We start from the raw sequence: 24,221 nt of genomic DNA, 5'->3' as shown, positions 1-24,221 counted from the left end.
TACTCTGTGTATGTCTTGGGGACTGGGGGTGGGGGTTGCTAGTAATGGCTTTATATTGAGGATAATGATACTGTGCTATCTGAATTTTTTCTCCAAATGCCTATAAGTCACAGGAATGGTGAAGATAATGACAATGAATTTTATACCAAACATATTTTAGTCACACTGACACAAAACTTCAGGCCCAGTAATCCTCCCTTAATTCTGGTTAGAGAGATAACTCCAGGAACACTGACACCAAGAGGAACGCTGGCCATCACAGAGCCAGGGCTCTGGACTGCAGGGGGAGGGGTTCCCCAATCACACCGGCCCCCTCCCTTTGCCTTAATTTCAGTAGATAAATGGGAAAAAAAAAATGAAGACAGGTACATTCATGCGCTAATGCCACTGGAAAGATTCCTAAATGACTAACAGTGACAACTCTTTCAAAGCATTTGTCTAATAAAAACATTAAGTACAGGACTTCCCTGGTGGTCAAAGATTCCGCCTGCCAATGTCGAGAAAATGAGTTCCATCCCTGGTCTGGGAAGACCCCACAGGCCGCGGAGCAACTAAGCCTGTGTGCGCCCCAGCCGCCGAAGCCTGTGGACCTAGAGGCCGTGCTCTGCAACGAGAGCAGCCACCACATTGAGAAGCCCGTGCGCCCCACCGAGAGCAGCTCCTGCTTGCCACCACCAGAGAAAGCCCGGGCAGCAACCAAGACTCAGCACAGCAAAAAGTAAAGCAAAACATCAGTGACTACAAAGCGGCAGAAGTGTTTAAGAAAACCCTTAGCTGGGCAGAAATGGGAAGAAAAGCATTCATTTTTCATAACTCTGAAAAGTTAACTCATATTTCATAATCTTTTATAAATTTTGTGTACCACCACTGAGCGTATTAAAGAAGAGTAATTCTGCCTTCTGTGGAGTTAACTTTTCAGACAAGTCCAATTGGGACAGAACAGTCTGAACCAAACACAAAAGGATGATCAAAGAAAGTGTCAGCATTAGGAGGACTCGAGATATGACCTGGAGTTCTTTAGGGCTCAGCCCGAGGAGGGCCTGTCCTCAACTCTACACTTTCTCTCTAGACAGTCTCATCCACAACTCATGATTTCAATCACTTTCTACATGCGCACAAGTCTCAGATGTGTATGTAGAGCCCAGATCCTCCTTTGAGCTCCTGACCCAAACCCTCAAACTGCTTCTTCAAAATCTCCACAGACACATTAAATACCACACAGCCTAACATAAATTTACGGTCTTCCCTCTGCAGACGTCCTCCACACACTAACGCTGCCTACCATCCGACCGGATGCACAACCCCAAGTCCCCCGCCCTGCTACCCAACCACTGCCACTCACTAAGCATCTTCTCTGTCTCCATTCCAACCATCTCCCCTCATCCCCACAGTCGTCACTTTAGGCCCGGCCACCGCTGGCTCTCATGACTCATCTCCCTGCAACCACTACAGTCTCTTTCTGGTATTATTAGTAATAGCATCTCCAACCCACAGCAAAGTCATCTTTTGAAGGCACAAATCTGATCACATCATACCCCTACACAAGATCCTTCATTTTTCCCCTTTCCTCTTTAGAATACAGACCAAAATCATGTTAGGTTCTCAACCTAAGCCTTACTAACATTTGAACCAGAGAATTCTTTCTTGGGCGGGGGGGAGCTGTGCTGTGCACTGTGGCATTTTTAGCAATATCCCTGACCTCTCCCCACAAATGCCAGTAGTGACGGGCAAAACTATCCTCATACGTTGTCCACTGTTTTCTGTGGGACAAAGTCACTCGCTGCTGAGAGCTACCAGCCTACATGGTCTGGCTCCTGCCTGCCTCTCCAGCTGCTCTCCTTCTTGCTGTCCATGTCAGAGTTAACAGCGATATCCTGGAGGCGCAACAGTTGGAGTGTAGGAGCCCACGTGCACTTGTCAGCCTGACGCCTTTCTATGCGACCTTGAGCAAGTTACCTCACTTCTCCATGCCTTGGGTTAAGCATGGATAAAATGGAAACAGCAGACCACCCCACAGAGTTATCAAGAGGATTAAGTCTGTTTAAAGGGCTCAGAACAGTGCCTGGTACGTAATTAGAGCTCAGCAAAAGTCAGCTGGTGCTATTCCTTGAATTCTCCATATCTTTCGGCCTCAGAAGCTTGTCCCATGTTCTTCCCTCTGATTGTAAAGCTCTTCCTGGAATCTGAGAGCTCCTCCTAAATCATTCCACTCCTCCTTCAAAACTCAACTGAAAGGGCACTTCCTCAGGGAAGCCTTCCCAAAGCCATCAAACATGTCAAGTTCCCCATCACACACTCTTCAATAAAATCATTTACTGTTCACTCAAAGCACTTAGCACGGCTGTAAATAAATATATTATTACGTTTGCTCAATTTTAAGAATGCCATTGGCTGTAACATACACTGACAACCACAGCTTTCAAGACAGAAATTACAATATTAAGTGTAGACATTAATTTTAGGGTCAATTTTTTCCTCTAGCATCTAAGCTCTATAAGGAAAATGACCACGTTAGACCTGTCCATCCCATGTCCTTAACTAACACAGCACCTACAAGAGTAGATGCCCAATAAACATTTACTAAATGAATGACACTCAAAATTCATGTTTCTAAAAAAACTCACTTTATTCTTAAATGAAAAATGGTATTAATACCCATAATTATTATTAATTATGGAAATTTTTTGCATTTTAAGAAACTGCTATCCTTGACAAAAGTTTTTTATCCTTAATTCAACACTGCCTAAAAGTGAACAGATGACTAGAACAAAACAGCAAAATAACTATGAGGAAATAAGCTCTATCAAGCTATCGTGGCTGGTATTCCATAAAACAGTAATGCTGGACAGTATTTTTTAAACTAAGCACAGTTCTTCCCTTTGTATCCTTCTTCTCAGGCTGCTAATCCATAATCAAACTTCTGGTTCTCATTACTAGATGGCTGGAATCTACCATTTTAGGTAGCAAAATAATAAAATCCAACCAACTGTCCATCAACAGATAAGTGAATAAAGAAAATGCAATACATACATACAATGGACTATCATTTATCCACAAAAGAAGGAATTAAGTTCTTTAAAATGGAAGAAAAAGAGGAATGAAGTTCTGACACTTGCTACAACATAGATGAATCTTGAAGACATTACGCCAAGGAACCAGAAACAAGAGGACAAATATTGTATAATTCCAATTATATGAAATATCTAGAATTAGACAAATTCATAGGGACATAAAGTAAATTAGAGGTTACCAGCAGCTGAAAGAGGGGGCAAAGGAGTTATTGCTTAATGGTTACAGAACTTCTGTCTGGGGTGATGAAAAGATTTTTGAAATAGACAGTGGGATCGTTACACATATTTTGACCACAGCTTAAAAATTAGTCATGTAAAAACCATTGAATTGGTATGCTTCAAATGAGTGAATTACATGTTATGTGAATTATATCTCAATAAAGCTAGTGTTAAAAAAAAAAGAAATCCAAACATTCTAGCAGTGAAAAACGGTAAACAGCCATAGAGTTTCCTTTTGTCCTTAGTATTACAAATAGGTTTGCACACAGAACATGTTTACATGCAAACTCTGCTCAACATGACAGTCTCCACACGCTTCATTTGCTAGACTCTAACTCCTATAAAAGATCAGTTTCTATGCTTGTCATTGAGTCTGACTTCAATTTATTTTCTCTTGGCTGTGTCGGGTCTCCTCCGTGGCATGAGGGGTCTCTGATCTCTGTTGTGCTTGTAGGACCTTTCTTAAGTTGCAGCACGTGTGAATGCTTAGTTGTGGCGTATGGGATCTAGCTCCCTGACCAAGGATGGAACCCAGGCCCCCTGCCCTGGGAGTGCAGAGTCTTAGCCACTGGACCGCCAGGGAAGTCACTGTCCATGATTCTCCAGACTGAAGAGAATTGTGTAAGATGAGTATGAATTTTGACGGGGTCCTGAATCTCAAAAGAAATCACAGAATTTTAGAACCAGAAAGACTTTCGGATCATCAGGCTCAAAAATAAGCAACATTCTGATGCCTGACATTTGAAGGGAAGTGCAGACAACATGTTTTCATCATTTCAGCTATACAACAAGGAAAGCAGTAATATTCCAGGCTTCAGTGATGCCGTAATCAGACTGCCTGCAGACCCTTGAAGACCCTTCTACTTCTCAGAAACACTCACTGTAACACTCACGAAACTGACTGTGGCAAGGCGGCATAACTGGCTTTCATCCTTCCCTGTCCTCCCTTTCAGAGGCTAGCTGCCTAATGGTCCCCAATTTGATACACTCTGTGCTTTTAGGTAATTTTCACTGACAGGCAACTCTCCAACTGCACTTTCCCCAAACCTGTGGGACAATCAAAGTCACACAAGCAAGAAAGGTAATAAGCATCCAGATGGGCCTTCTGACACCCCAGAGAACCTGTTGGGACCTCCCCCAACACCTGCTCTCACGAGCGCCATGACAGATGTGCCCTCCCGAGAGAGCAGCAACACACCTACCACAGCACAGCAGGACTTCTAGATCCATCCACACTCGTCCTTCACAGAGAAGTCTCCAAACATTTCAACATTTTCAAAAATCCATACAGGTTTTACAAGATAAAAAGAATCCTGGAGATAGATGGTGATGACGGTTGCACACGTGACTGTACTTAAACCCACAGAACTGCACACTTAAAAATGGTTACAGTGGTCAATTTTATGAGTATTTTATAACAATTTTTTAAACGCACTCAGTTCCACATGTTGGCACACAAATTATTCAGTGTGCAGAACATAATCATGCCCCTTTTTCCTTTTCTCCTCCCTCCTTCTAGTTGTCTGATTTGGTGCCAACTGAGAAGCATGGAAACTTGAAAGAAAGTAAGCAGGTGGAAAAAGAAGCTATTTTTGTTTATTTATGGCATGCCTTATCTATCTCAAAAAACAATTTGAAGTGAGGAAAGACAAATTAAACTCTTATGATTAAACTTTTAAAAAAACATTAAGCTATTTGTCATTTTCAGTTGTTACGAGGGTTCTGTTAGTTTTTATTCTTAACCCAACGCATTTGTGTGTGTGTGTGTGCGTGAAAGGATGATCCTATCAGAGAAAATAAAGATTGGGGACTATCTATAAATGCCAACCGTCCAGTGTACGAATGGACAATGGAACTGGCTATGAAAACCTGAAAGAGAAAAAAGAATCATAAAGGATATATGAAAGAATTATTAAGATTGCTAAACCTATTTCCTCTAAAGTTTCACAACAACTGCATCACACGGTAGGCATTCATTCTTACAAATAAAGTCGTGAATCTTAAAAGTAAAAACTAGTCCTTTTAAATTTCAAGGTTTAAGCTGACCAGATCATTAGAGTTGGAATATTCATGTTCAGAGTTTGGAAGACAGAAATGAAAACTAGGAATAGTGGCCTCTTAAACTTTTTATAAAAACAATTATTGTAACTTTAAATATAATAACTGGATTAAACTTAGTTATTTCATAGCAAAGTAATAAGGTACAAGGAGGAAACAACCTGTAAGTAGTAAAAAACTGATCATCCAAGATGGGTTCTTCTGTGTACTTTGCTTCATGGTTCCCATGACTGGCCCATACATGAAGGAGCATGTCTGTGTATCTGTATGCGTGTGAGCACATGCATGTGTATCTGTGTGTGTGTGTATTTAAATACAAACTTATAAGCTCACCCTCATAGATTCAGATTTAGCAAGTATGGGGTAAGGCCTTGTAATCTGTATACTGAAAAAGCAACCTGAGAGATTCTGATGATCAACCATGTTTTAGAGTTCGGTTCTGTTCAGCTCAGTCGCTCAGTCGTGTCCGACTCTTTGCGACCCCATGAATCGCAGCACGCCAGGCCTCCGTGTCCATCACCAACTCCAGGAGTTCACTCAGACTCACGTCCATTAAGTCAGTGATGCCATCCAGCCATCTAATCCTCTGTTGTCCCCTTCTCCTCCTGCCCCCAATCCCTCCCAGCATCAAAGTCTTTTCCAATGAGTCAACTCTTTGCATGAGGTGGCCAAAGGACTGGAGTTTCAGCTTTAGCATCATTCCTTCCAAAGAAATCCCAGGGTTGATCTCCTTCAGAATGGACTGGTTGGAGAATATTTTACTTCTCACTTCCTATTTCAACTTATTAAGAAGGAACAAAATAGCCTACTGCAAGTCTAACACCGTGGTAAAGTTCATATGCACTATTTAAATGTGACAACAGTTCTATAATACAGGAAAGGAAAGTGAAGTTGCTCAGCCATGTCCGACTCTTTGCAACCCCATGGACTGTAGCCCACCAGGCTCCTCCGTCCATGGGGTTCTCCAGGCAAGAATACTGGAGTGGGTTGCCATTTCTTTCTCCAGGGGATCTTCCCAACCCAGGGATCAAACCCAGGTCTCCCGCATTGCAGGCAGATGCTTTAACCTCTGAGCCACCTGGGAAGCCCCTATTATTCCCGTTTTACAGTTGAGGAAACTGAAGTCCACAGTAGTTACTTAACAAGATTACTTAACCAGCAATGAGTACAGCCAGAATTCAAAGCCATGCTTGTAACTCTCCAAAGCCCAGCTCTTCTGGAAGTAGTATGATTTGGAAGAATGAACAACAGCTTTAAAAGCCGAGTTTGAGTCCCAGTTTTGATACATTTCAGACATTAATCGTTCAGTTTCATCTGTTTCCTCATTTGTAACTAAGGCTAATAACAACATCTACCCTGGGCTTTGGCCACCTCATGCGAAGAGTTGACTCACTGGAAAAGACTCTGATGCTGGGAGCGACTGGGGGCAGGAGGAGAAGGGGGTGACAGAGGATGAGATGGCTGGATGGCATCACCAACTCAACGGACCTGAGTTTGAGTGAACTCCGGGAGTTGGTGATGGACAGGGAGGCCTGGCGTGCTGTGATTCATGGGGTCGCAAAGAGTTAGACACGACTGAGCGACTGGACTGAACTGAGTGATCCTGGGCTTACCTGGTGGCTCAGTAGTAAAGAATCTACCTGCCAATGGAGGAGACAAGAGTTCAATCCCTGATCAGGGAAGATGCCACATACTGTGGAGCAACTAAGCCCATGTGCCACAACTTCTAAGCCTGTGCTCTAGAGCCTGCAAGCCGCAACTACTGAGCCCACGTGCTGCAACTACTTACGTCTGCATGGCCTAGAGCCTGCGCTCTGCGACAAGAGCCACCACCACGAGAAGCCCATGTGCCGCAACTAGAGAGCAACCCCCGCTCGCTGCAACTAGAGAAAAAGCCCTCGCAGCAACAAAGACCCAGCACAGTCAAACTAAATTAAAAACCTTTTTTTTAAGGAAGAGTGTCTGTCCACTTGAAATGGCAGCCTTTAAAAAAAATTCTATCCTAACTTATAGGGTTATTTTGAGAATCAAGATGTGATCTGATTTAAAATCATGAAAAGGTACAGAAAAACAAACTATTAATGGAGAAGAGGGAGAACACTAAAAACAGCATGGCACAGACTTCATTTGAATTTGTTATTTGAATCCAAGTTCTGCTATTTCCTAGCTGTGTGACCTTAGGGAAGTTACTTGTCTTTTCTGTGCAATCATTTCTTCATCTGTAAAATGAAGATTGTAATAGAACCAATTTCAGAATTCTGTGGAGATTAAATGAATTCAGTTCAATTCAGTTGGTCAGTTGTGTCCGACTCTTTGCGACCCCATGGACTGCAGCACGCCAGGCATCCCTGTCCATTGCCAGCTCCTGGAGCTTACTCAAACTCATGTCCATTGAGTTGGAGATGCCATCCAACCATCTCATCCTGTAGTCCCCTTCTCCTCCCACCTTCAATCTTGCCCAGCATCAGGGGCTTTTCAAATGAGTCAGTTCTTTGCATCAGGTGGCCAAAATATTAGAGTTTCAGCTTCAGCATCAGTCCTTCCAATGAATATTCAGGACTGATCTCCTTTAGGATGGACTCGTTGGATCTCCTTATAGTCCAAGGGACTCTTAAGAGTCTTCTCCAATACCACAGTTCAAAATCATCAGTTCTTCAGTGCTCAGCTTTCTTTATAGTCCAACTATCACATCCATACATGATCACTGGAAAAACCATAGCCTTGACTAGACGGACCTTTGTTGGCAAAGTAATGTCTCTGCTTTTGAATATAGTGTCTAGGCTGGTCATCACTTTCCTTCCAAAGAGTAACCGTCTTTTAATTTCATGGCTGCAGTCACCATCTGCTGTGATTTTAGAGCCCCCCAAAATAAAGTTCATTTTAAATGCTTAGAAAAGTATTTGTCACATAGGAAGCACTCAAGGGTTAGATGCTTGAATGATACCCAATTTTGTAAATGAAGTATCATATCCAAAAAAAGAGTTAAAATACCTAGTGACAGTACAAAAAGAGCCTAAAACATACTGGGATTTTCTCCCTTTATAGAAATCTGGGTATGTAAATCCCTCCAATTTGGGGATCAAATATTCTGAGTAGTTTCAATTTTCAACTAAACTATGTGGCTTCCAAAATATTTCATTCAAGTAAATTCTTAAGATCATTGTAAAGTGTTAGCCAATGCTTCATTTTAAAATATCTTTTTCCTTTTTATCTAAAACTATCTCACCAATTAAAAAAAATAATTTTGTTAAGGTATTATCACAGTTTTATCATCAGATTTTAGAGAACTTCCCTCTGCCTCAAATATCCTCCTACAAAATTTGACTTTTAATTCAAAAGCTGAGTAGCTTACAAAAGGAAAAACCTAACAATGAGCTAAATCCAAAAAAAGTCCGTGTGATATGTCAAAAGGAAACAGCACTAGTTTTACATGAGTTATTTACTAAGAATAACAAAGAGGAAGTGATGAGCGAACAATTCGCACCCAAAGAATACAATCTGAAAATGCTCTAAGTGCTTCTTCTGCCAAGGCAGTATATGATCAGGTCGGCAACTGCAGACAGAGTCTGAAATAAAGTTGGCTCCTCATTGAGAAATCACAGCTGGGAGTTATCTGACATGTCCAATATGCAACAGGAAATGCTGCCAGAGAGCTAATAGGTGACACTCCTTTCCTTTTTGTCCTTTTTTCTGAGTTGTCAACAAACCAAAACAAAAATGCTCCAGAAGCTCTATTACTAGCTAAAAGTTAAACACAAAAATTCCATTGCAGTTATTTAAAAAACTGCTAAGATGCTGAATCTGAGCAGACACCAAATAAGGTCTGTTTCTGTCAACAATTATACAGTGCTTCCTGGAATATATTAACAGTAGAGTCCAAATGAGCATTTCTATAATAGAGCTATCTATCATATCTTCAACATTCTAATTACCTTAAGCTTCAATAATGAAGATTAATTATAAATTTCAAAACATTAGGACAAGTCCCTGGAGGTGAACTAAACCACAAAAATAAAATGAAAAATTAATTTTAGATAACTTGAATAAATACCCAAGTAAAGAGACAGTAACTGCATTTTATTCTAATACACTATTTTGGAGGCTATAGTTGACATCTAATTCATAGTAAACATTCTAAACTAGCTCAATGAATGAATCTCTGTATTTCTCCCCCCCAGCATCTTTACAACATTCTCTTTCGTGCATCTCAGTGGGGAGGGGGGTTTTCTAGACATACCTCTCTGGCAATGCTGCTCAGAGCTTCATCTTCTGCAGAAAATCGGTCTTTCACAGGTGTCCTCTTCCTTCCAGAACCAGGAGTCCCCATCTTGTCTTCTAAATAGTCTTTAAACAATGAAATGTGACTTCACTGTTTTCAGCCCTGAAATAAAAAAAAAAAAACAGAATAATTTGGGATGTTTCTCTTTATATAGTTTTACTACTCATTTATACTTTTAACAACGAGAAACTATATTTATGTATCAATTACTGAAATCAGTCACCACTTTGTCTTCCACTATCAGTTTTTTCCCAAATAAATTTTAGAATATTTAAATTTATACTGATTACTAAACCTCCTATGCTTTTCACCATATTATCCACAGCAATCGATGAGAACGTATTACATTAGCTTCAGAAAACGCAAACAGCAATAATTTTACTTAACAGTTTCAAGTTACTAGAGCTATTTCTAAAATCTATTTCCATTCTAGAGAGAAAAAAACATTTCACAGAAGTCTTTCAGCCTAAGACTTTGAGAGCACATATTCAAGAAAGTTTAATACAGAGCCTTAAAGCTACAAAGGCAAGTTGGCTTTTAGTGTAAATCAAGAAACAATTCCACTTAAACCACTGTTGTGTAGTGGCTAAGTTGTGACCAACTCTGCAACCCCACAGACTACAGCCTGCCAGGTTCCTCTGTCAATGGGATTTTATAGGCAGAAGTACTGGAGCGGGTTGCCATTTCCTTTTCCAGGAGCTATTCCCGAACCAGGGATCGAACCTGTGCCTCCTGCATTGGCAGGTGGATTCTTTACCACTGAGCCACCAGGGAAGTTACCACGTTAAAAAAAAAAAGGTTTATTATTCTGCAATTAGCAATAAACAACAATATCTATTGTTCAGTCTTTAAGTCGGGTCCAACTCTTTGCGATTCCATGGACTGCAGCGTGCCAGGCTTCCCTGTCCTTCAATTTCTCCTGGAGTTTGCTCAAACTCATGTCCATTGAGTCAGTGATAACACTCTAACCATCTCATCCTCTGCTGCCTCCTCCTCCTTTTGCCTTCAATCTTTCCCAGCATCAGGGTCTTTCCCAAAGAGTTGGCTCCTCGCATCAGGTGGCTAAAGTACTGAAGCTTCAGCATCAGTCCTTCCAGTGAATATTTAAGGTTGATTTCCTTTAGGATTAGTCTTCCCTGGTGGCTCAGATGGTAAAGCGTCTGCCTGCAATGCGGGAGACCCGGGTTCGATCCCTGGATTGGGAAGATCGCCTGGAGAAGGAAATGGCAACCCACTCCAGTCCTCTTGCCTGGAAAATTCCATGGACCGAGGAGCCTGGTAGGCTACAGTCCATGGGGTCACAGAGAGTCGGACATGACTGAGCGACTTCACTTTCACTTCCTTTAGGACTGACTGGCTTGATCTCCCTGCACCATAGTTCAAAAGCATCAATTCTTCAGTGCTCAGCCTTCTTTACAGTCCAACTCTCACATCTGTATATGACTACTGGAAAAATTGTAGTTTTGACTATATGGACATTTTTCAGCAAGATGATGTCTCTGCTTTTCAATACATTGCCTATGTCTGTCATAGGTTTCCTTCCAAGGAGCAAGCGTCTTTTAATTCTGTGGCTGAACCCACTGTCTGCAGTGATTCTGGAGCCCAAGAAAATAAAGTCTGTCACTATTTCCAATTTTTCCCCTTCTATTTACCATGAAGTGATGGGACCAGATGCCATGATCTTAGTTTTCTGAATGTTGAGTTTTAAGCCAGGTTTTTCACCTTTGCCCTTCATGGATCACAGTCTTGTGGCAAAGGGGCTTGCGTAACTCAATGAAACTATGAGCCATGCTGTGGAGGGCCACCCAAGACGGATGGATCATAGTTCAGAGTTCTGACAAAACGTGGTCAACTGGAGGAGAGAATGGCAAACCACTCCAGTGTTCTTGGCTTGAGAACAAGCCCATGAACAGTATGACAACCAACGTCTAGGGCAACAAATCCTGAATGCCTGCTATTGCCAGGTAGGTACTATGGGAGGTGTTAAAAATACAGTGATGAACAAAACAGTGATGAGATAGGCCAATGACTAAGAATATGTCTATGGGTCTATTATTATTGTTATTATAAAACAGATGTATTTCTACAAAGGAGAGAAGAAAAAAGTCATCTGCTAGGATTAAATAACAAGGACGATAAAGACCATCTGATCTTTCTAGCACAGGGTATCTGAAATTGAAGACACTAGTGAGAGAATGCATCCCAAATTACATGACTCCTTCTCTCCTATACACATTCCTGGGCATGTAGCTTTTTAAATGAAATATCCATTCGTTTTTTCCTAGCTTTAACAAAATAAACTGGCGAGGGACTTCCCTGGTGGTTCACAGTGGTTAAGAATCAGCCTTCTAGAATGCAGAGGTCGCAAGTTTGAGCCCTGGTTGGAGGACTGGGATCCCACAAGCCATGGAACAACTAAGCTCATGAGCCACACTACTGAAGCCCCCAGGGCGTAACTAGAGAGCCTGTGCACAGCAACAGAAGATCCCGCGTGCTACAACCAAGGCCCGACACAAGTAAACAGAATAAATAACACATAAACCGGCAAAATTTCATTTGACAAGAAGCCACAAAGAAAATCTCAAGTAAAGTTTGTCCTAATAGAATACACTACTGAACATATTAAAAGTATAAGTGACTTTAATGTATTGGAATGAACTTACTTGATCCAAGCAAAATAAAACAGAACTCATCAATTCATTCTGCCCAAAAAAGTTCTCTTTGCTGAAAATTCAGGCCATTCCTAGCTTAGCTGACTCCGTTTTTTTTTATTCCTACACAGCTGGCCTGTTATGTTTGTCAATCAGAATGAAGACTGATAATAGTTTTATTATTCTGCCACAGAAAATATACCTCTATACAAGAAAGTCCATGCAGTCCATGGGGTCGCAAAGAGTCTGACATGACTGAGCGATTGAATTGATGTAAGAAAAGGATCATTTAAATGGAAACAGAAGGGAAAAAAATAAGAATGTATATCTGAAGGCAGCACCTGATTAAATCCTAGCCACAAATCAAGACAATTTCTGGAAAGCACAGACGATTTTTTTTCCCCCCAGAAATCTGCCATCATTCTTAGCTTCAGCACCATTTTAAAGATCATTCACTTGTTTAATAGTAATACTGTATAAATACCAGTCACCCACTGAGAGAAAAGCAGCATGCAACAGAAGGTTCCTTTTCAGACTGGAGTGACAATTTAGCTGATGCTCTGTGGGATCATCCAATATTTGCCCTTCAGCCGACTGTCCAAGAACTCACTGAAAGACATTTCATAGAAGTGGGATACAAAACATAGGCATTTTCCAATTCCAGACACACAAAAATAGAGAAGAGAGAAAGATTTGGCTGGAACTGTAGCAAAGTTTAACAGTAGTTTTGTTAGAAGAGTGAGTTTTTTTCTTCTTGATTCTCTAAAATTTCAATAGCATTGGGGGGAAAGAGATGCATTTTATAAATAAAAGCTTTCATATCAGAGAATAAACTGGCCCCAAAGTGGATTGCACCCAAATCAGGCCCAATATGCTACCCAGCTGAGACACGCTATCTGACACCAACACCAGTGGCATGCTTTTGAATAGAGGATTTCTTTTTCCTGTTTTCCTATAATCCATTTTCCTTCTTTCTCAACTAAGACTCTGCCTTAGACCTTAGAGCTGCCAGGATATTCCTTAGCACACAGATTTACATAAATAATTATCTCTTCTAGGGGGCTTCCCTGGTGGCTCAGTGGTAAAGAATCTGCCTGCCAATGCAGGGGACATGGGTTCGAGCCCTGATCCAGGAAGATCCCCACGTGCCATGGAGTAACTAAGCCCGCGCGTAACTGCTGAAGCCCGAGCGCCCTAGAGCCTGCGCTCTGCAACAAGAAAAGCCACTGCAACGAGAAGCCAGTGCACTGAAACAAAGACCCACACTGCCAAAAAAACATTACATAAACCAAAGTTTTAAAAGAATGATCTTTTCTTACAAATGCCTAAAAACCAAAACTGTTTCAACAAGCTCCAGGCTAAGCCACCCTGAGAGGAAGTCGACAGCGAAAAGGACAGAGGCGCAGGATCACAGGGAGGAAGCGGAGACGACTTCCTGTCTCCCGTGTCCTCTGAGAGCCATCTACGAGGGCTCCCAGGCATTCTCATGCACAGCTGGCCAGATCCCGCCACCTTTTTCATCTGCACGCGAGGCAGATCAGTCATTACCTATTTCAAAAAAACAACTGAGGGCTTTTGAAAAAATTACTTTGTTTGTATTCTGTAAGGAGACATCCTTACTGACGTCAGAAAAATGTAAGGTTTTCAGTTCCAATGCAACCATCTTCTAATAACTCTGGAAGAGTCTACATCACCGACAGGGGGAAGCCTTAAAAGAAATAAGGATTCTGGCATAGACAATAGAAAACTACTTTTCAATGAAATGACAAAATTAAAGATAGACTCGAAGGTGACCTCAAATAAATTATTTCCAGTTTCTGATTCTAAAGGATTCTAAAGTAAATTTCTATTCCAAGGAGGTTTTCTCAAGAACAGTTTTCTTTGGGAGCCATGTTAATTTCTTCCAGCTTTTCCTTAGTGCTATCAACCAAACCCAGAGCTAAACGTTTACACCCCCTGACAAGAACAAAACTGCCTGCATTTTTGTGAACTCCTTTATCCAACGTCAAGTTGATCTTCTCCAGATGGTTTTGTCATTAAGTATTTGTCTACCTAAAGGAAAGAAAGGGTGCTGTGAAATATAAACCTTCCAAAACAGATAGATCAATAAGGCTTTCTCTTCTCCAATAAGCTTCTCATGCAATACATTTCTGAAAAACAGGCATTTTGCCACATTAAGTGCATTTCAATCATGATACAGTTCACTTTTATGAGAACAGAATATCAGTGTGTCATATGCTAAATATAGCACACGTAGTTCTGGATCCTGATGGCTGCAGTTCCCTTATATCGTAAGTATTATATTTCATCATAGAGAATTCAACATACTGGCGTTAAGTCTTTTGTGTCAGCATTGTCATTACAGGTAACCCAAGTCCATACAATAAAACATTTGGTAGTTACTTATAAGCAAATCCCAAGATCCAGAATGGCACCTGAACTGAAATTAGAGCGACTGGAGCTGCTGCCACTGGATAAGATTTAAAGCCAGAGGCTCTGAGCTGGTTGCGTGACCAGTTGCTGCTCTGCTCTTCCCACTGCCTACGCCTTCCTTCCTTCACCCAAAGAACAGAAATAACAACTGTCCCCACTATCTGACATGGCTAATGTTGAGGCTCAAGTGAGTTAAGATAAATGCAAGCACTTAGCAGACAAAATGTTTCAAGTGTCTTGAACTAACTAGCTCTTTTACATATTTAGCTTATGAAGCTGACAAAAGGGCATTCTAGCCTTTCTTTAAAATTTTTTATTTTTAACTAAACAAAAGTATCCTCAAAATTGCTTCTACCAGTATGCTTCTTGTGATATCACTGGCCATGCTAAAAAACATTTTAAGGTATTCTGTGGTATTCAAAGTCTTTTTTGGAAAATCTGAATGAATACACACGTTCAGAGTTATAACTGTATAATGTGTGTTGGTCACCTATTAGAATACAAAATGACTTAGAAAGACAAAGATCATTAAATGGTACACTTAAGATCTGTGCATATATCTCTATGCACCACCTCAAAAGAAAAGGACCTTCAAACAAATACTGACCTCTAGTCAATGATGCACATACTGAAACATTTAGAGTTGAAGTGTACTGATGCTGCTGCTGCTAAGTCGCTTCAGTCACGTCCGACTCTGTGCAACCTCATAAGACGGCAGCCCATCAGGCTCCGCCGTCCCTGGGATTCTCCAGGCAGGAACACTGGAGTGGGTTGCCATTTCCTTCTCCAATGCATGAGAGTGAAAAGTGAAAGTGAAGTCACTAAGTCGTGTCCAACTCTCAGCGACCCCATGGACTGCAGCCCACCAGGCTCCTCCGTCCATGGGATTTTCCAGGCAAGAGTACTGGAGTGGGGTGCCATTGCCTTCTCCAGAAGTGTACTGATACCTTCTACTTATTTTGAAATGCATCCAAAAATAAGGAATAATGGATAGAAAGAAGAATGGATAAAGGACAGTATGGGTGACAACATATAATAAAATATCAGTAGTAGAATCCAGGTGGTAGGTACAAGAGTGTTCACAGACCTCTGTCAACTTTTTTTTTTCAGCTGTGCCATGCAGCTTGCGAGATCTTAGTTCCCTGACCAGAAATCAAACCTGGGCCCCTGCAGTGCAAGTGTGGAGTCCTACCTACTAGACTACCAGGGAGTTCCTCAACTTTTTTGCATGTTTGAGATTTTTTTTATAGTAAAGTGCTGGGAAAAAAGTAACTGTTTGACAAAGGTAGATGACTACATGAACAAGAGGCATGGTAACTGGGAATTGCAATTACAAAATCTTGCTTTGAAATAAAAAGGAAGGCAGAGGTAATCACAGTATAGAAGAATACCAATAGTTATGTATACATTAGAAAGATTATGGGAAAAGAAGAGAACATGAATTTCTGGACTAAAAGAGAAAAAAAATGGAGGAGGGGGAAGGGCACAAAGAGCAGGGGGAGGAGAGGGGGACAGGAAAACCAAGGAAGGAAGGGAGGGATTGCAAAGACATCAATTCTGAAATATCTAGATGAGACCATTACCCAGAACCCACAAAAGCAACAAAAGGAACACCCAGAACTTGAGGCAGAGTGAAAAATGAAAAATACATATATAAGGCAAAACTGGAGGGCCTGGTAGGACAAAGAAAGAGAGATACTAAATATAAACTAAATCTCAGGAAAAGTATCAGAACCTATAATGGTTAATTTAAACTCATCTTTTATAAATACAAGGCCTATAAAAGGTCAAGGACTCGTATAGTCACATCTCTTACTTCCACATTCAGTCGTCCTAAGAACTGCCAAAAATGTTTTTTGAAGTCTAATATTTTGAATATATAGTATTCTTATATACCCAATACAACCAATAATCTTTCCATTTCCTCTTTTCGTAAGAGTACATGCCAGGGGCAAACTTCCTTCCTTGCTAACAATGTTATTCAATAAGCGAACTCTAACGGGCTGTATGTTCAACATGATTTATAATACCACATCATCAACTGTGCAGAGCCTAAATCAGGAAGATGTACTCTTACCAACTGCATTCTCAGTCTGCCCTAAGAAGTAAACCATGTTCACTCTTACCAACAGCTGCATTCTCAGTCTGCCCTAAGAAGTAAACCATGTTCAAGTAGTACCATTTGAATGGACTCCTTTCCCCACACCTTTAATTATCTCAGAAATGTATGGTCGCATGTTCAGAGACTGAATGGGAAGGAGAGAGAAAATTACATACAATTGAAGATAGGTCCCTCTTAAAAGTGTGAAATAGAGCAGAAAACAAGAAAACAGCAGAAGTACTAGGGTTAAAAATAGAAGCTCAGGTGACCAAAAAAACCCCAAACAAAAGTGATAAAATCCCAAACAAAGGTGATAAAACCCCAAACAAAGGAAAAATGTAGAAGTGTGAAACAAGGATATGATTTTCTAATGTAATATGAAGGAGATTCTAAAATTAGGAAATTTTAATAAAAGAAATCATATACCTTTAATTTTTCCCTTTTCAATGAAGATCTACTGAAAATTTGCAAGGCACTACGTACATACTAATCACTGCCTTGTAAGTGGAAGAAAGAGTACAATCAGAAAATTAATATTGTAAAGAGGTCAGAGAGAAGGTAGCTATACCATTTCTATGTATTCTTTCCTTTTTTAAAATCAAATAATTATTTTATTTATTGGCCACACTGCAGGGCATGTGAGAATTTAGTTCCCTGACCCATGCCTCATGCAGCGGAAGTGAGAGTCTTAACCATTGGACATCAGGGAAGTCCTGTCTACATACACTTTCACTATTCAGAGAATGGTGTTCTCTGAAGCACAAAGGTTTTTATTTTGAGGAAGTCAATTCATCTATTTTTTCCTTTGGTTGTAAGACTTTGACGGTGCATAGCTAAGAAAGCACTGTCCACCCCAAGGTGACAAAGATTTACTCCATTTTCTTCTATGAGTTTTATAGCTTTAGCTTTTACATAATCAATTCTGAGTTAGTTTTTTATACGGTGTGACGCAGGGATCCAATTCATTCTTTTGCATGTGGATATCTACTTTTTCCAGTACCATTTGTTTAAAAGACAGTTCTTTCCCTCCTGAACTGTCTTGGTACCCTTGTTAAAAATCAACTAAATATAAGAGTAAAGGTTTATTTCTGGCCCCACAATTCCATTCCATTGATTAATATGTATATCCTTATGCCAGTATTACACCGTCTTGATTACTGTATCTTTAGAGTACGTTTTAAAATTAGGAAGTATGAGCCCTCCAACTTTGTTCCTCTTTAAGACTGTATTGCCTGTTCTGGGTCCCTTATCTTGCCATATAAATTTTAAGATGGGCATGACTATTTCTGCACCAAAAATTGAATTCTGCACTGTCCAAGATCAATTTGTACAGCAGTGTCATCTTAACAATATTAACATTTCAAAACATGAACATGGAATGTCTTGCCAGTCATATAGATCTTTAATTTCTTTCTCTAACATTTTGTGATTTTCAATGAACAAGTCTTGAACTATTTAAACATCTTTTCCCATCACAAGGGTCATTTTAAAGATCAAGTGGATATGTTGAGTATGTTTTTATAAACTGTAAAATGTTTCAGAAATACAAGGTGTAACTGATAAAAAAAAAAATCTGAAATCACAATAGCAAAAGTGACAAAGCGAAACTCAGAAGTAAATCCCGTGGCGAAAGTTAATCTCGGTTGAGCCACAAGTGGGTGGGTAGGTGGGTGGGGAGCTGGGTATTTTCAAACACAAATCTAAACCTAAATCTAATCTAACACCAGACCTACATACTTTGTAAGAAGGCATTTTTCTCTATTTCCAATTAACTAGATATGTTCAGTTCAGTTGCTCAGTCATGTCCGACTCTTTGTGACCCCATTGACTGCAGCACACCAAGCCTCCCTGTCCATCACCAACTGTCGGAGTTTACGCAAACTCATGTCCATCGAGTCGGTGAGGCCATCCAGTCATCTTATCCTCTATTGTCCCCTTCGCCTCCCACCTTTAATCTTGCCCAGCATCAGGGTCTTTTCAAATGAGTCAGTTCTTCGCATCAGGTGGCCAAAGTATTGGAGTTTCAGCTTCAGCATCAGTTCTTCCAATGAATATTCAGGACTGATCTCCTTTAGGATGGACTGGTTGGATCTCCTTGCAGTCCAAGGGGCTCTCAATAGTCTTCTCCAACACCACAGTTTAAAAGCATCAATTCTTCAATGCTCAGCTTTCTTTATAGTCCAACTCTCACATCCATACATGACTACTGGAAAAACCATAGCTTTGAATAGATGGACCTTTGTCAGCAAAGTAATGTCTCTTTTTACTATGCTGTCTAGGTTAGTCATAGCTTTTCTTCCAAGGAGCAAGCATCTTTTAATTTCATGGCTGCAAACACCATCTGCAGTGATTTTGGACCAAAGAAAATAAAGTCTCTCACTGTTTCCATTGTTTGCCCATCTATTTGCCATGAAGTGATGGGACCAGATGCCATGATCTTCGTTTTCTGAATGTTGAGCTTTAAGCCAACTTTTTCACTCTCCTCTTTCACTTTCATCAAGAGGCTCTTTAGTTCTTCTTCACTTTCTGCCATAAGGGTAGTGTCATCTGTATATCTGAGGTTATTGATATTTCTGCCTGCAATCTTGATTCCAGCTTGTGCTTCATCCAGCCTGGCAATTCAGGGTGTTAAATAAGCAGGGTGACAATATACAGCCTTGATGTACTCCTTTCCCGATTTGGAACCAGTCTGTTGTTTCATGTTTAGTTTTAACGTTTGCTTCTTGGCCTGCATACAGATTTCTCAAGAGGCAGGTCAGGTGGTCTAATATTCCCATCTCTTAAAGAATTTTCCACAGTTTGTTGTGATTCACACAGTCAAAGGCTTTGGCAGGGGAGGGAGGTGGGAAGGGGGTTCAGGATGGGGAACACACGTACACCTGTGGCAGATTCATGTTGCTGTATGCCAAAACCAATACAATATTGTAAAGTAATTAGCCTCCAATTAAAATAAATAAATTTATATTATTTTAAAAAAGGCTTTGGCATAGTCAATAGAGCAGAAGTAGATGTTTTTCTGGAACTCTCTTGCTTTTTTGATGATCCAACGGATGTTGGCAATTTGATCTCTGGTTCCTCTGGCTTTTCTAAATCTACCTTGAACATTTGGAATTTCACAGTTCATGTATTGTTGAAGCCTAGCTTGGAGAATTTTGAGCATTCCTTTGCTAGTGTGTGAGATGAGTGCAATTGTGCGGTAGTTTGAACATTCTTTGGCATTGCCTTTCTTTGGGATTGGAATGAAAACTGACCTTTTCCAGTCCTGTGGCCACTGCTGAGTTTTCCAAATTTGTTGGCATATTGAGTGCAACACTTTCAACAGCATCATCTCTTAGGATTTGAAATAGCTCAACTGGAATACTATCACCTCCACTAGCCTTGTTCATAGTGATGCTTCCAAAGGCCCACTTGACTTTGCATTCCAGGATATTTGGCTCTAGGTGAGTAATCACACCATTGTGGTTATCTGGGTCATGAAGATCTTTTTTTGTATAGTTCTTCTGTGTATTCTTGCCATATCTTCTTAATATCTTCTGCTTCTGTTAGGTCCATATCATTTCTGTCCTTTATTGTGCCCATCTTTGCATGAAACGTTCCTTTGGTATCTCTAGTTTTCTTGAAGGAGATCTCTAGTCCTTTCCATTTTATTTTCCTCTATTTCTTTGCACTGATCACTGAGGAAGGCTTTCTTATCTCTCCTTGCTGTTCTTTGGAATTCTGCATTCAAATGGGTATATCTTTCCTCTTCTCCTTTGCCTTTCACTTCTCTTCTTTTCTCAGCTATTTGTAAGGTCTCCTCAGACAACCACTTTGCCCTTTTGCGTTGCTTTTTCTTGGGGACAGTCTTGATCACTGCCTCTTGTACAATGTCACGGACCTCTGTCCACAGTTCTTCAGGCACTGTATCAGATCTTATCCTAGGTATGAAGCAACATTAAAAAGAACTACCTGTTCTCCTATTAAACTTACAAGGGTGTGTTTTCTTTCTGAAATATGTGTAATTATAACTGAAATACTTTCATGAAAAAAAGTAAAAATCAAAATATGATAGAAGAATAAGTTATCTGCCAATTAGAACAAAGAAGTAACCATTAACGTTACCAAGTCTTGGGTAAGGCATCAGTGTTCAACTCTACATGTTTAGACCAGTGCAAAATTCTTTGAAATTCTGGGTTTCTCTTTAGATCCCTATGATTCTTCCACCATGCATTCACCCATTGGGGGAAAAATAGTGGTGACACAAGGTACTTTTATAGCAGAAACGAAGATGCCAACATTTCCCTTCTCTTGGGCCATGCTGGTCAGGTTTGTGTAGCTTAAACTTGTCTTGCTGCTGCTGCTAAGTCGCTTCAGTCGTGACCAACTCTGTGTGACCCCATAGACGGCAGCCCACCAGGCTCCGCCGTCCCTGGGATTCTCCAGGCAAGAACATTGGAGTGGGTTGCCATTTCCTTCTTCAATGCATGAAAAAATAATTCTCTGAAATGGTAGGCAAGGTACTGATTAGGCTCATAAAAGGAAGAAGTCAACAGATAAAATATGATGTAAGTACAGTGTTCGTGAGGGAAGGATTAGAAAAGAGAGCACAGCTGTGAGAGTCGGTGATCCATGTGCCACTCTAATCCAAAGACACAGGCAACGAGGGCCACTCCAGACACATTACTTCTGCTCGTAAGAGATGCAATACCAACACTTGGTGGGCTCCTTCTTATAAAAATGAACAGACCCTCCCATACCTACTCATCCACTACCCCCAACCCCCCAACACACACGCTGACATTTGCACACACAAAGAAAAAGAAATCATTAATAAAATATCTTCCCTGGGACTTCCCTGGTGGTCCAGTGGCTAAGATTCCACTCTCCGACGCAGGGGGCCTGGGTCTGATCCCTGGTCAGGGAACTAGTCCCGCATGCCACAAGCAAAGACCCCACATGCTGCAACTAAGACCCACTGCAGCCAGACTAATTCTAGAAAGTAATGACTTTCCTGAAGTTCAGGCCATGAGTCACCAGATTCAAAAGGCCTACAGAAGGCAATCTACACCAAGGTATTTCACAGGGAATTCTTATAGTTAATTACAAGCATGGGAACAAAAATGATTTTACAAGTTTTCCAGGAATGAAAAGATCAGGTCACAGATAAAGGATTGACAATTAGAATGGTTTCAGTCTTCCGGGAACAAAAATAATTCTGGCAACAAGAAGACAATAGAGTGATGCCTTCACATTCCTGAAAGAAAAGTACAGACCCCCGTGTGGCTTAAGCTCAGCCACACTGCTCTGTTCTCATGCAAGGATGCTCGGCTGTGTGTGTGTGTGTTAGTCACTCAGTCATGCCCGACTTTTTGTGACCCATGGACTGTAGCCTGCCAGGCTCCTCTGTCCATGGGATTTTTCCAGGCAAGAATACTGGAGTAGGTTGCCATTTTCTCCCCCAGGGTCTATTCTCAAACTTGATTACAAAAGACTTCAGGCTACCCACGTTTTCAAAAAATTTATCTTTTACACCCTATGTTAGTAAGTTACTAAAGGTACCTCTCTAATAAAAGAGAAAATCAAAAAGGAGGAAACATAGCATACAGGAAATAAATCCAAGACGGAAGAGGTGAACGGGATCAAGCCATCCCAGGGTGATGGGCATCCCAGGAAGAAAGCTACAGACTGAAGCAGCCACTGGTTCCAGAGACATAATAGAGGGCGGCATCGCCCAAATCTCCACAGCCTTTGAGACTTCTTTTTAATATGAGCTGAGCTGGCCCTGGCTTTTAATCTGAATTTAGTCTCTCTTGACCCCATGCTGATGAAGTTCCCATGGTTCCACCCTCAGCTGCCTAGATGGGAGGGAGGCCATATTTCACACCATGGATATATTCCACTTTTACCTACTGCTAACAGATAGAGCAGGAAGAGCCTGAGAGAACAGCATACTTCCCCAACCATATTTCTTCTTGGTACTTAATACCTTGTAAAGACTTCAGCTCCACCAGGTGCCCTGACTGTGATGAGTCTTAGGGTTTCTCAGGACTTATTAGCAAACTTTCCCAAGGACTTAGCAGAAAGGACTCAAGAAAGACTCTGTTCAGCTCATCTGCTCCTGTCAGCCTTCATTTAATAGTAGCAACATGGACCTTTCTGTTCTTAACTAGGTTTATATTTGCCATTCAGTTTTTCAAAGCTGTCAAAATAGATACTACCTAGGGATAAACACTATGGTAGAAATCGGCCTACTGTTCATCGAGTCATTTCCCTTTTTGGCTCACAGTTACACTACATTTCTGGGGCTTCCCAGGTTGCACAGTGGTAAAGAACCCATTTGCAATGCAGGAGATGCAGGAAACTCGGCTTCGAACCCTGAGTCGGGAAGATCCCTGGAGAAGGGAATGGCAACCCGCTCCAGTATTCTTGCCTGGAGAATCCCATGGACGGAAGAGCCCGATGGGCTACAGTCCATGGGGTCTCTCAGAGTTGGACACGACTGGGCAACTGAGCACACACACGTGATACATTTCACGACCTTCCTCGCATGAGGAGCAGCTATTCGACTGAATTCTGGCTCATGGAATGTGGACAAAAATGACGTACGTACTAGTCCAGGCACACCAAATGTGCCATGGAACCCACCACGCTCCCTCTCTTTGCCCTCAAATCTGTCCGCCAGAGGCAGAGAGTTCAGCACAAGTGTGACCCACCACGCTCCCTCTCTTTGCCCTCAAATCTGTCCGCCAGAGGCAGAGAGTTCAGCACAAGTGTGAAAGTCTCTGAGTCCCATGGAAAAGCAGAGTCACTCGACGAAAGTGGTCTCGGTCCTCAGGTGACCGAGTGGAACCAGCTACTCCTTTGCCAGTGGGAGTGAGAAAGAAGCTTTACTGTGTTAAACTACTGAGACTTCGGTGTTGTTTGTTACAGTAGGTTAGCCTAACCTGACAGACACAAAAAGGTGATCAAACCATTCAGTTTCTCAAAATTAAGTCACAAATTGACCAGAAATACATATTTGGAGGAAGGTATGTGATTACAGATCAAGGCAGGGAATGGTTCCAAAAGAGTTGGTACCATGTAAAATGGGATTATGATTACTGGGAGGGGAAAGAGCTGCCATTTAAGAATATTTACAGGAAACTTTGAGGATACTGAATGTTCAACTTCTTGGTCTAGGTAGTGAGACCATAGGTGCTTATTTTATTATTCTTCCTGAAACTGAATTTTTGTTTTCTATTTCTCTATAGGTATTTCACAAATAAACCACAAATTACTAAATTAGAAAGAGTAGACATGTGAAAAATCTATTGGAGCATTTGGGGAAAATAAGGTGACTAGAAAACCCTCTCCCCCTCCAAAAAAAAAAAAGGTCCTTAAATCTCAGGGTAGGGGGGAGGGGTGAGAAAGAAAGTTAAACAAGAAAGGAA

General features: G+C 41.1%; 1 protein-coding gene across 1 annotated transcript in view; it reads right to left on the bottom strand.

Annotated features, from left to right (window-relative positions):
• LRRFIP2 (LRR binding FLII interacting protein 2) overlaps positions 1-24,221 on the bottom strand; it is a 108,688-nt gene that overhangs the window by 75,624 nt on the left and 8,843 nt on the right. Inside the window, exon 2 of the mRNA XM_068981625.1 lies at positions 9,586-9,729. Coding sequence (XP_068837726.1) covers positions 9,586-9,675 — 90 coding nt within the window. The 5' untranslated portion in view covers positions 9,676-9,729. The remainder of the gene's footprint in view (positions 1-9,585; positions 9,730-24,221) is intronic.

Source organism: Capricornis sumatraensis, chromosome 10 (genome assembly GCF_032405125.1).
Source record: "Capricornis sumatraensis isolate serow.1 chromosome 10, serow.2, whole genome shotgun sequence".
Taxonomy (NCBI): Eukaryota; Metazoa; Chordata; class Mammalia; order Artiodactyla; family Bovidae; genus Capricornis; species Capricornis sumatraensis.
Note: the sequence above shows the minus strand (reverse complement) of the source record. Positions and strands in the feature narration are given on the sequence as shown.